At 41.3% G+C, this 13,057-nt stretch overlaps 1 protein-coding gene across 1 annotated transcript in view; it reads left to right on the top strand.

Annotated features, from left to right (window-relative positions):
• Positions 1 to 12,050, top strand: part of vps33a (VPS33A core subunit of CORVET and HOPS complexes) — a 40,358-nt gene extending 28,308 nt beyond the window's left edge. Inside the window, exons 12-13 of the mRNA XM_060906817.1 lie at positions 3,515 to 3,683; positions 11,700 to 12,050. Coding sequence (XP_060762800.1) covers positions 3,515 to 3,683; positions 11,700 to 11,893 — 363 coding nt within the window. The 3' untranslated portion in view covers positions 11,894 to 12,050. The remainder of the gene's footprint in view (positions 1 to 3,514; positions 3,684 to 11,699) is intronic.
• Positions 12,051 to 13,057: the final 1,007 nt, after the last annotated feature.

Here is a 13,057-nt window from a genome sequence, read left to right as displayed (position 1 = left end):
AGCTGTTTCTGGGCCTGTCCTTTGAGGTGTTTGAACCTGTCTGCCTTTGATCTTGAGTTGGGGTCATTCTGCCACTCCATGAAAGCTTGGTTCTTTTCTTTCAGTAGCAAAGTAATCTGGTCATCATTTTCATTGAACTAGTCCTGATTCACATGTTTCTTTGGTCCCAGGGTGGCCTTTGCAGTTTCAGTGATGTTCTTAAATTGCTCCCACTTTTCACTGCTGTTTACAGGCAGTGGGGAAGCCTTGAGATTGTCCTCAAGCACTTCCTCAAACTTATTGCAGGTAAAAGGTAGGGCTGTAACAATATGTGTATCGAAATCGCAATACGCAGAGCCACGATCCGTGTCGCCACGATCCGTGTCGCCACGATCCGTGTCGCGATACAAGAAGGCAGAATCGCGGTACACCCTTTCAAACTTCTCCTCAGCCCAAAAACAGAGGTGCTTCCAAACTTCAATTTATGAATACTTTACTTTTTATTTAAATTACATTTTAAACTTACTTAAATTACTTTTATTTTTTATATCTATTAGTAAGTCGTTTTTTCGCCGACCTGCGACAATCTTCTGCGAGTCACGCAACGTCCACACTCGCCACTGGCAGAGCATTCATTTCATTTAAGCGGTCGCCATTCTGGTTGCGACGCAGGGAGCGAATCTGTAAACAAGCAGCTCATTGGCTGGCTAGGTGTGCCACAAGCCAATCACTTGACCGGAAAGGCATGCAGTGTTGCCAGATTGGGCGGGTTTAGGTGCTTTTTGGCTGGTTTTGAACATATTTTGGGGTGGAAAACATTAGCAATATCTGGCAACACTAAAGGCATGTCTGCTTGGGCGGAAGCCTTCTGCGGTAGTTACATTTTGACACGCGAGCAATGTTTCACTATAAAAATTCCGTAATTTCCATCTGTTTTCCGCGATCACAGAAAATCATTGGCCCTATGAGAGTGAGACAGTGAGAGAGCCACCCCCCAAAAAAAATCTTAACGGATTTACACGATTTGGAAAAATTACTTTTTCAGAACCGAAAAAAGAGCTTCCGGCTCAACAGTATTATTTTGAGAAATAAAACAGTCTTTGGATATACATTTGTTCATTTTTGCATACATATTACTCATTCTCTGCAGTGGTCTGAATTATTTTTTTATTAAATAGTTAATGTAAGTAAGTAAATGTTAATAAGTCAAATTTACTACTTTAAAAATACATTTTAAAAAAATCGTGGGTGTATCAAATCGTGGGTCAAAAATCGCGATACGAATCGAATCGTGAGTTGGGTGTATCATTACAGCCCTAGTAAAAGGGTGCTTCAGTCTTGCCATGTTGAAAGATGCTCTGGTGATCTTCAGGCACTTTCAGTAAGAAGGGGCAATATGTAGATTGACCACTGCTTGCACTAGTCTGTGGTCTGTCCAACTCAAGATGCATGTGATGGAGATGTCATGAACATATTTCTGCCTGACCGTGACAAAGTTCATCAAGTGCATTGTTTGGATCTTGGGTGCTTACATCCATTTGGTTGTGCATTTGTCTGCTTGATGGAAGATGGTGTTGGTGATGCACAGCTTGTGCTCAGAGCTCAAAAGGAGGAACCATTCATGTTCTGATATCCTACACCATGAGGCCCAAGCATGCCCTTCCAGCTGTCATGGTCTTTCCCAACTCTGGCATTAAAGTCACCCAGGATCAGCAGCTTGTCAGGAGCAGGAGTGGACTTGAGTTGATCAAGATTTTCATAAAACAGCTCTTTGGTTTCATTGGTGCTGATGATGGTTACATGGTGTGATTTACCCAGTGGGAAGTGCAGTTGCATAAGTCACTCACTCATCTCAGGTAAGGTAGAGATGGATTTCATGAGGCTGGTGCTGACAGCAAGAATACACAGAGTGGGGCGGTCTTCAGTCTTGGGCTTACCTTGCCAAAAGAAAGTATAGCCACCTCTAGCCTCCTTTAGCCTTCCATCATCAGCAAGCCTCATTTCACTTAGCATAGCGATGTCAGCCTGGTAATGCACAAGCTCTTTAGCGATGAGGGTCGTTCTTCTCTCCGGCCTTGCAGTGTTGGTCCTTGTCTGACAAGATACGGATATTCCATGCTCCGACTAGGAGTCTCTTTTTGTTTGGTTTTCTTTGTTATTCAGCCACTTGGGGAATGATCTGTCAGTCATGGTAAACCGACCAGATGTTGTTGTCCAAGCAATGTTTGGGGTACCTTTTCTAACCCCTTTTTCTGTGTGGGAGTGGATAGTGCTATCCTGAATAGGGTTGCCCTGGATGCTGTTGAATGTCCCCATTGCCCCAGGGTCAAAGATGAACGACCACTTGTCTGAGGGCTGCCTGCATGCAGGTTCATCTGCATGCCAGTGCTCATCTTCACCTGTTGCTTTGCCACTCTCCCATCACTGCAGGACTTGAAGAAAATGGCAAGGATATCATGCACAGAAACCTGTGCGGGAGAGTTTTTAAAGTGGTGGAACCATTGCACAAGGTCGATCCCGCTCTCTTGGCCGAAGAAGCCAGATTCCAGTGGTACAGAGAGTCATCACAACTGGAGATTTTCTTTGCTGCAGGGGGTGGCCATAACATCTTTTGTGCTCAGTCACACCCTAACATACTCCTATTGTGTTGCTGGATTACTTTCCTGGACATTGCCTCTTCCTGGTGGTTCCCTTTGCCCAGTCTGCTGGAACAGTCTTTGCATATTAATTCAGGTGAGCAAGGCCCTGGATGGATGGCCTGCCAAGGCTATCAAGCTCTATCTGCCCAGGTTAGGTTACTCTTACTCTGACCTCTGGCCTTTGACCTGGCTTGGGTGGCCCGACCAGGAGTGTGAGCTCCCACCAGTATAGTTCTCAGGGTCATTGAGGCACATGAGCCCCTCCACCATGACAAGGTAGTAACCCATGCTTTGAAGCAACTATAATGATAAATCTGTGATGGGTAAAGTTCAGTTTGAGAGAGAATGGTTTCATAATCAGCATTTACTGAGTATTGTTATACAGTGATGAGAAAATCTGCAGTGGTGGTAATGTTACTGGCGTGTTCGATGAGCTTTAGTGAAAATGTATGTCAGTGTTATGATGAGTTGGGCAGCATGGTGGTGTAGTGGTTAGCACTGTCACCTCACAGCAAAAAAGATTCCAGGTTCGAACCTCACGGCCAACAGGGGGCATGTTTTTCCCTTGTCTGCATGGGTTTCCTCCAGGTGCTCTGGTTTCCCCCACAGTTTAAAGACATGTAGATTAGGTAAAATACCCAGCCACTGAGGTTCTACAAAACAGTGCATACTTGACACCAGTCCCAAGCCCAGATAGATTAGGGAGGGTTGCATCAGGAAGGGCATCCAGTGTAAAACCTATGCCAAATAAAATATGCAGAATGGACCTGCTGTGGCAACCACAGGACAAATGGGAGCAGCTGGAAGAAGAAGAAAGTGTTGACATCATGATCTAGATGGGGTCACACCAATTGCTCCCTACTGATGTGTGCATATATTCCATGTTTTTCTTCCAGAACCCCAACGACATCTCCTACGTGTACAGCGGTTATGCTCCTCTCAGCGTGAGGCTGACTCAGGTTCTGGCTCGGCCAGGCTGGAGAAGTATTGAGGAGGTGCTGAAAATGCTGCCTGGGCCACACTTTGAGGAGAGACAGCAACTTCCACCTGGTCTCCATAAGAAACGTAAGTGTGCCCAACGTAAGTGTAAGGAGAGATTGTAACAAGTGTGTTAAGACAAATTTGGTTAATATAGAATAAGTCCCGACACTATATGTACAACCCCGATTCCAAAAAAGTTGGGACAAAGTACAAATTGTAAATAAAAACGGAATGCAATAATTTACAAATCTCAAAAACTGATATTGTATTCACAATAGAACATAGACAACATATCAAATGTCAAAAGTGAGACATTTTGAAATTTCATGCCAAATATTGGCTTGTTTGAAATTTCATGACAGCAACACATCTCAAAAAAGTTGGGACAGGGGCAATAAGAGGCTGGAAAAGTTAAAGGTACAAAAAAGGAACAGCTGGAGGACCAAATTGCAACTCATTAGGTCAATTGGCAATAGGTCATTAACATGACTGGGTATAAAAAGAGCATCTTGGAGTGGCAGCGGCTCTCAGAAGTAAAGATGGGAAGAGGATCACCAATCCCCCTAATTCTGCGCCGACAAATAGTGGAGCAATATCATAAAGGAGTTCGACAGTGTAAAATTGCAAAGAGTTTGAACATATCATTATCTACAGTGCATAATATCATCAAAAGATTCAGAGAATCTGGAAGAATCTCTGTGCGTAAGGGTCAAGGCCGGAAAACCATACTGGGTGCCCGTGATCTTCGGGCCCTTAGATGGCACTGCATCACATACAGGCATGCTTCTGTATTGGAAATCACAAAATGGGCTCAGGAATATTTCCAGAGAGCATTATCTGTGAACACAATTCACCGTGCCATCCGCCGTTGCCAGCTAAAACTCTATAGTTCAAAGAAGAAGCCGTATCTAAACGTGATCCAGAAGCGCCGACGTCTTCTCTGGGCCAAGGCTCATTTAAAATGGACTGTGGCAACGTGGAAAACTGTTCTGTGGTCAGACGAATCAAAATTTGAAGTTCTTTATGGAAATCAGGGACGCCGTGTCATTCGGACTAAAGAAGAGAAGGATGACCCAAGTTGTTATCAGCGCTCAGTTCAGAAGCCTGCATCTCTGATGGTATGGGGTTGCATTAGTGCGTGTGGCATGGGCAGCTTACACATCTGGAAAGACACCATCAATGCTGAAAGGTATATCCAGGTTCTAGAGCAACATGTGCTCCCATCCAGACGACATCTCTTTCAGGGAAGACCTTGCATTTTCCAACATGACAATGCCAAACCACATACTGCATCAATTACAGCATCATGGCTGCGTAGAAGGGTCCGGGTACTGAACTGGCCAGCCTGCAGTCCAGATCTTTCACCCATAGAAAACATTTGGCGCATCATAAAACGGAAGAGACGACAAAAAAGACCTAAGACAGTTGAGCAACTAGAATCCTACATTAGACAAGAATGGGTTAACATTCCTATCCCTAAACTTGAGCAACTTGTCTCCTCAGTCCCCAGACGTTTACAGACTGTTGTAAAGAGAAAAGGGGATGTCTCACAGTGGTAAACATGGCCTTGTCCCAACTTTTTTGAGATGTGTTGTTGTCATGAAATTTAAAATCACCTAATTTTTCTCTTCAAATGATACATTTTCTCAGTTTAAACATTTGATATGTCATCGATGTTCTATTCTGAATAAAATATGGAATTTTGAATCTTCCACATCATTGCATTCCTTTTTTATTTACAATTTGTACTTTGTCCCAACTTTTTTGGAATCGGGGTTGTAGAACCAGCTTTGAAAAGAGCCATTTTTTTATTATGCTTGATCAAGCTGCATCAGCCCTTAAGCTTGAAGGAAAACTCCTTCTCCAAACCTATTAAATACGATGTGTATGTTTTGTATTGATGTGCTCAGTGATTCTGGTGCAAAAGGATTAAAGCACTGCTGCATCACTCTTTAGATAGAGAAAAGGTGAAGCGAAAGCTAAATCACACTTGACGAGAACTCGAGGATAAAGGACCTACATTTTTTTTTCCCCACATTGAGGATCAGATGGATCGATATATGAATGATTCTCTAATGAGGGATATGATCTCATCCTTGTTCTGTTCATTTGTGATCTGTGCACAATTGTGTTCAGATCTCCACTGGGGGAAAAAAATATATGGACACAAACGTTTTACTGGGAAATATGCCACTCGTATTTTTCATATGAGCTACATCCGGGACATGGAGAACCAAAACCGTGACACAATGCATACAGTGGTGCTTGAAAATTTGTGAACCCTTTAGAATTGTCTATATTTCTGCATGAAGATGACATAAAACAACATCAGATTTTCACACAAATCCTAAAAGTAGATAAAGAGAACCCAGTTAAACAAATGAGACAAAAATATTATACTTGGTCATTTATTTATTGAGGAAAATGATCCAATATTACATATTTGTGAGTAGCAAAAGTATGTGAACATCTAGGATTAGTAGTTAATTTGAAGGTGAAATTAGAGTCAGGTGTTTTCAATCAATGGGATGACAGGTGTGAGTGGGCACCCTGTTTTATCTAAAGAACAGGGATCTATCAAAGTCTGATCTTCACAACACTTGTTTGTGTAAGTGTATCATGGCATGAACAAAGGAGATTTCTGAGGACCTCAGAAAAAGTGTTGTTCATGCTCATCAGGCTGGAAAAGGTTACAAAACCATGTCTAAAGAGTTTGGACTCCACCAATCCACAGTCAGACAGATTGTGTACAAATGGAGGAAATTCAAGACCATTGTTACCCTCCCCAGGAGTGGTCCTACAACAAAGATCACTCCAAGAGCAAGGCGTGTAATAGTCAGCGAGGTCACAAAGGACCCCAGGGTAACTTCTAAGCAACTGAAGGCCTCTCTCACATTGGTTAATGTTCACAAGTCCACCATCAGGAGAACACTGAACAGCAGTGGTGTGCATGGCAGAGTTGCAAGGAGAAAGCCACTGCTTTCCAAAAAGAACATTTCTACTCATCTGCAGTTTGCTAAAAATCATGTGGGCAAGCCAGAAGGCTATTGGAAAAATGTTTAGTGGATGGATGAGACCAAAATAGAACTTTTGGGTTTAAATGAGAAGCGTTATATTTGAAGAAAGGAAAACACTGCATTCCAGCACAAGAACCTTATCCCATCTGTGCAACGTGGTGGTGGTGGTAGTATCATGGTTTGGGCCTGTTTTGCTGCATCTGGGCCAGGATGGCTTGCCATCATCGATGGAACAATGAATTCTGAATTATACCAGCAAATTCTAAAGGAAAACGTCAGGACATCTGTCCATGAACTGAATCTCAAGAGAAGATGGGTCATGCAGCAAGACCCTAAGCACACAAGTCGTTCTACCAAAGAATGGTTAAAGAAGAATCAAGTTAATGTTTTGGAATGGCCAAGTCAAAGTCCTGACCTTAATTCAATCAAAATGTTGTGGAAGGACCTGAAGCGAACAGTTCATGTGAGGAAACCCACCAACATCCCGGAGTTGAAACTGTTCTGTATGGATGAATGGGCTAAAATTCCTCCAAGTCAGTGTGCAGGACTGATTTAACAGTTACTGGAAACATTTGGTTGCAGTTATTGCTGCACAAGGGAGTCACATCAGATACTGAAAGCAAAGGTTCACATACTTTTGCCACTCACAGGTATGTAATATTGGATCGTTTTCCTCAATAAATAAATAAATAAATGACCAAGTATAATTTTGTCTCATTTGTTTAACTGGGTTTTTTTGTCTACTTTTAGGACTTGTGTGAAAATCTGATGTTTTAGGTCATATTTATGCAGAAATGTAGAAAATTCTAAAGGGTTCACAAACTTTCAGGCACCACTGTATGTCACTCATGAGGAAATCGATGAATTGTTTTGATAAATTTGGGTACTTTTTTGTTTGTGAATGTGTCTATATAATAAGAACATGACACGTTTGCTTGAAGATATGAAGTTTATCTTCTCATGTTGAAAAGCTTATATTTTCATATGAAATTCATCGTCGATCTGAGTGACGTACTTTCGGATATTTCTCTGTGACGTCATTCCCAGTGTTTTCCCGCTGACTTGACACACGTCAAAATAGCAAACCAGTTCAAAACGAAAATTCTTTTGCCGATGATAACTCGCAGTATTGCAAATTTTATTTATTTATTGTGGCTGTGTCCATATAATATAAAGAACACCACTGCACGGTGGCATGAAGATATGAAGTTTGTTCTTCTATTAAATATTTTCACTCCTTCGCTTTGCTAACTAGTGAATATATTCATGACTCTAAGAAAAACTTCATATTTTCATGCGACCATGTAATATCCTCTATCATATATATATATATATATATATATATATATATATATATATATATATATATATATAATATAAAATTTTTAAATGCAATTTATTTATTCCTCTATATATATATATATATATATATATATATATATATATATATATATATATATATATATATATAATTTTTTTTTTTTTTTTTTTTTTTTTCCCCACTGGATATGAGCAATCACGTGCTCTGATTGATGACAACTACTACTAGGCTATCAGCTCATATACCGTGAGTAGAGGAGAACAAAATGACAGAGCATGTTGCTGAACCAACTGAAGACAAAATAAAAACTCTACTTGAACCCCCACCCCACCCAAAAAAAAGCAACACACTATGGAATAAAAGTATTTGATGGTAAGAATGTAATCCCCCCAAGAATGACTGTTTATAGCATTTTTCACAAATTGCTGTTATTTTGCCTGTTTGTTTACATTCTAAGCGGAAATTGTTAGATGTTTTGTATAAAGTTTTTATTTATCGACTTTGCAAAAAAATAAATGCTCTGTTTCTCAAAATCCAGTGAATGTGGATGTTGTTCCACTCAATCCCATTGTACATGAGCTAATATCATGCTTGTGCACGCCCATGAGCATTTATTTTGTATATTAATGCGTACACACACACACACACACACACACACACACACACACACACACAGAGATGTCCAGAAGCGCCGGAGACCAGTGGTTTTCTCCACCTACACAGATAGTCTGCGCTGGCTACTCAATCCCAGAAGGGGGGGGGACAAAAACTTGCCTTTCAATGTTCAAGCAATTTATATAATCTCTGCTGCCCACAATTTTCTGCAAATCCAGTTATTTCACCATGAATTTTTCAATTTGGGTCTTGACCAGAAGCAACGCCATATTTGTTGGTCGATTCTCACGCTCTGATTGGCTGAGCTGGACCGCGTGACCATGCCATAGTGTATGTAATTGTTACACCATGTAGTTATGTTACAGAGCCAGGCAGTATATTATGGAGGGTAACTGAGAAAGCCAAGCACACATACATCTGAAGGGAAATTTCATTCATATTTGCTAAGTATTTTACAGGGAAATGGTTCGTAATTTATTCGCTGAGAATGTACCAGAAGCCACCAGAAAGCATGTAAATTTTAAAATATATTTTTTGGGGGGGCATGCCCCCTTCGCATTAGCTGCCTTTTTTTGTTGTTGTTGTTTTGTTTTATTTGTTTGTTTTAAAAAGCTGGCCACCTCAGAGTTTCTGGAGAACCGTGCGTGTGTGCGCAGTTTCTTGCAAAAGTATTCATCCTCTTGGTGTTTGTCCTGTTTTGTCGCATTACAAGCTGGAATTAAAATGGATTTTTGGGGGGGTTAGCACCATTTGATTTACACAACATACCTACCATTTTTAAAGGTGAAATTTGTTGTTTTATTGTGACACAAATAATAATTAAGATGAAAAAACAGAAATCTGGAGTGTGCATAGGTATTCACCCCCTTTCATATGAAACCCCTAAACAAGAGCTGGTCCAACCAATTCACTTTATAAGTCACATAATTAGTTGATTAAGCTCCACCTGTGTGCAATCAGTGTCACATGAGGTCTATATAAAGCAACCTGTTCTGGAAGAACCCTGACTCTGCAACACTACCAAGTAAGCAACATGAGAACCAAGGAGCCTCCAAACACGTCAGAGGCAAAGTTATGGAGAAGTATGGGTCAGGGTTGGGTCATTTAAAAAAAAAAAATCCCAAACTTTGAATATCCCATGGAGCACCATTAAATCTATTATAGCAAAATGGAAAGAATATGGCACCATTACAAACCTGGCAAGAGAAGGCTGTCCACCAAAACTCACAGACCAGACAACTCAGAGATGCAACAAAGACGACACTGAAGGAGCTGCAAAGATCCACAGCGGAGATGGGAGTATCTGTCCATAGGACCACTTTAAGCCATACACTCCACAGAGTGGGGCTTTATGGAAGAGTGGTCAGAAAAAAAAAAGTCATTGCTTAAGGAAACACGTTTGGAGTTTACCCAACAGCATGTGGCAGACTCCCCAAACACATGGAAGAAGGTTCTCTAGTCCGTTGAGACTAAAACTGAACTTTTTGGCCATCATGGGAAATGCCATGTGTGGCACAAACCCAACACCATTCCAACAGTGAAGCATGGTGGTGGCAGCATCATGCTGTGGGGATATTTTTCATCTGCAGGGACAGGAAAGCTGGTCAGGACTGAAGGAAAGATGGATGGCACTAAATACAGGGCAATTCTGGAGGAAAACCTGTTTGAGTTGGCCAGAGGTTTGAGACTGGGACGAAGGTTCACATTCCAGCAGGACAATGATCTAAACATGCTGCTAAAGCTACACTGGAGTGATTTAAAGGTAAACATTTAAATGTCTTGGAATGGCCTAATCAAAGCCCAGACCTCAATCCAATTGAGAATCTGTGGCATAACTTGAAGATTGCTATACACCAATGCCACCCATCTAACTTGAAGGATTTGGCAGTTTTGCCTTGAAGAATGGGCTAAAATCCCAGTGCCTAAATGTGCTAAGCAAATAGAGACATACCCCAAGAGGCTTGCAGCTGTAATTGCAGCAAAAGGTGGCTCTAAAAAGTATTGACTTTGAGAGGGGGTTAATACCTATGCGCACTCCAGATTTCTGTTTTTTCATCTTATTGTTTGTGTCACAATAAAAAAAAAAATTTCACCTTTAAAGCTGTAGGCATGTTGTGTAAATCAAATGGTGCTAACCCCCCAAAAGAGGATGAATACTTTTGCAAGACACTGTATATGTATGCATCTCATACGTTTTTGTGGATATCGCACAGAGGTGGGGGGAACCACACACCCAAAGGGCCAGCACATTTCTGACCCACACTGGATGAGCACTGAAATATGTGCAAATCAGGGAGCAGGATTTCCAGTTGCTAATTTTATGAACCTGACCCTTTTTTTTTTTTTTTTTTTCTTTAAATAATTTGATGATGTATCTTGTGGGTAAGATCATTCATCATAATGTCAGTCTCCTGTCCATTCACTTTTTAAACGTGGACAAACTATCTGTGAAAACGCATCGATGAAAGGTGTAAATGGGACCATTTCTAAAGTGATGGAAGACTGATTTTCTAATTGTTTCTCCAGATATATGTAGGTTTTAAAAGGACACTTTGTCACAGTTTTATTGCACCACTGACACTGAGCTAACATGGCTAACACACGGTGGCTGAAGATAAGAGGTGCTTTTGTCTTTTTTTTTTTTTTTTTCCATGTTTTGTTGATCCTCTGTGTTATTCATGACTCAGACTTGGCACACACACATTTATATTTAAACCATACAGGCTTCCCATAATATATAGGTTAAGGCCATACGCAGCTTGGAGGATCAATTTCATTTTGAAGGTATTAATAAGAGTGTCCTTATGAAGAGTGCATGTTGTTACTTGTCCTGTACCATTGGCAGAAAGGTGCTAATTGAAAAACAGTTCTGCATACTCTACAGCTGCACTCTAGGGTTTTGGGGGGCCCCCCCCCCCCCCCCCCTTAACAATTTCCACTCTACGCTTTCATAAAAACCTGATAAGTACAATAGGTAGTCTCCTGTTTTTTTTTGTTTAATGCTTGTGAGACTTGACTTCTGTCCTATCAAGGTTTCCAGCAATCAGCACCTTTGGAAATTATGAATGTTCTAAAAGGCAGATATGAAAACAATCAAACTATTGTGCTTTTATATAAAGAGTAAATGTATGCTCTTTGACCTCACAGGTCAGCAGGGAGAGAACAGGACAACGCTGGTGTTCTTTCTCGGGGGTGTGACGTACGCAGAAATCGCCGCACTCCGCTTTCTGTCTCAGATGGAAGATGGTGGGACAGAGTACATCATTGCCACCACCAAACTCATCAATGGCACCAGCTGGATAAAATCTCTCATGGACCGTCCTGAAGCACAAATACCCTGAAAATGTCCCATGAGCAATTTAGAACATGTGCTAGTGTAACTTTGTATACAGAAGTGTACAAAGTTAAGGCAATAGTGTTCTCTTTTTATTAACCCCCTTTTCTGGCGATGCACCAAAAACAATTCCCTTTTTTTTTTTTTTTTTTTGGAAAGCCTGTCAGTAACCATTGCCAAAATTGCAATAACACTGATCCCTTGGTTAAAAAAAAATAGTGAGGTGCACTAGTCAGAGAAATAAGCTTCACATGAGTGCATTTTTCTTCATATTCCTTCTATATGATCTCTTCTAAAGAGGAAACGAGGTATACTATTAAACTGATTCAAACAAAACGGGGGCTGTGTGGTAGGGAGCATTGCTGTCTCAAAGCTGGAGAGTTCCTGGTTTAATCCTGATCTCAGGAGTTTCTTGTATACTGCCTGTGTCCCTGTGGGTTTCCTCTGTGTTCTCCAGTTTCCTCCTGAAAACCTTCATTGTCTCTAGGTGTGCGTGAATGTGCATGCACAGTGTCTTGTGAGGGACCGGTGTTCCATCCAAGGTGTATATTCCTTTGAGAGATGGATAGATAGAATTTCACCCCAGTCATGACTGAATGAGGGCAGAGAAGGAACATTGAGAATATATGGATGTGTGCTGCTTACTGACCTGTGAAAACTGTATTGGGGGGGTTGGATGTCATACAGCATTTATGCACTTATAATTTGCTCATTGGCCTTGTAAATAAATAAAATAATTTAAAAAAGACTGTCTGCATTGTGGTGACCCTAATGTGCTCTGACAGTGGGTCTAGTAAAATAGCAGTGTCGTGGAGCTCGTATGCAGTCATAAAATATCATCTTTTAGTAAGTCGGTGGGCCTGAAAAGTAGCTTGCGAGCACAAAGAAGCGGCAATTAGTCGTGTAACAGGCTGATAATGGGCCTGTGTCTGGAGATCTGGGCCCGGAATGGAACATGACTCGACCGTGGAGGACGCTGATTAAATTAAGGGGCCATTTGTTCTCTGTCTTTCCGGATAAACCTCTTACTGTGCGCAAGCTGAGATGCGCTGATCGATGATTGGACAGTACTGCGCTCGAGCGCCTCAGCGCGGGAAATGCACAGAAGTAGGAACGCTGCAGAAACATAACTCGCCTGCATCCCAATGGCTCTGTTTTCCGTATACGAGTG

Source organism: Neoarius graeffei, chromosome 24 (assembly GCF_027579695.1).
Source record: "Neoarius graeffei isolate fNeoGra1 chromosome 24, fNeoGra1.pri, whole genome shotgun sequence".
NCBI lineage: Eukaryota > Metazoa > Chordata > Actinopteri > Siluriformes > Ariidae > Neoarius > Neoarius graeffei.
This window is presented reverse-complemented; position numbering and strand designations above follow the sequence as displayed.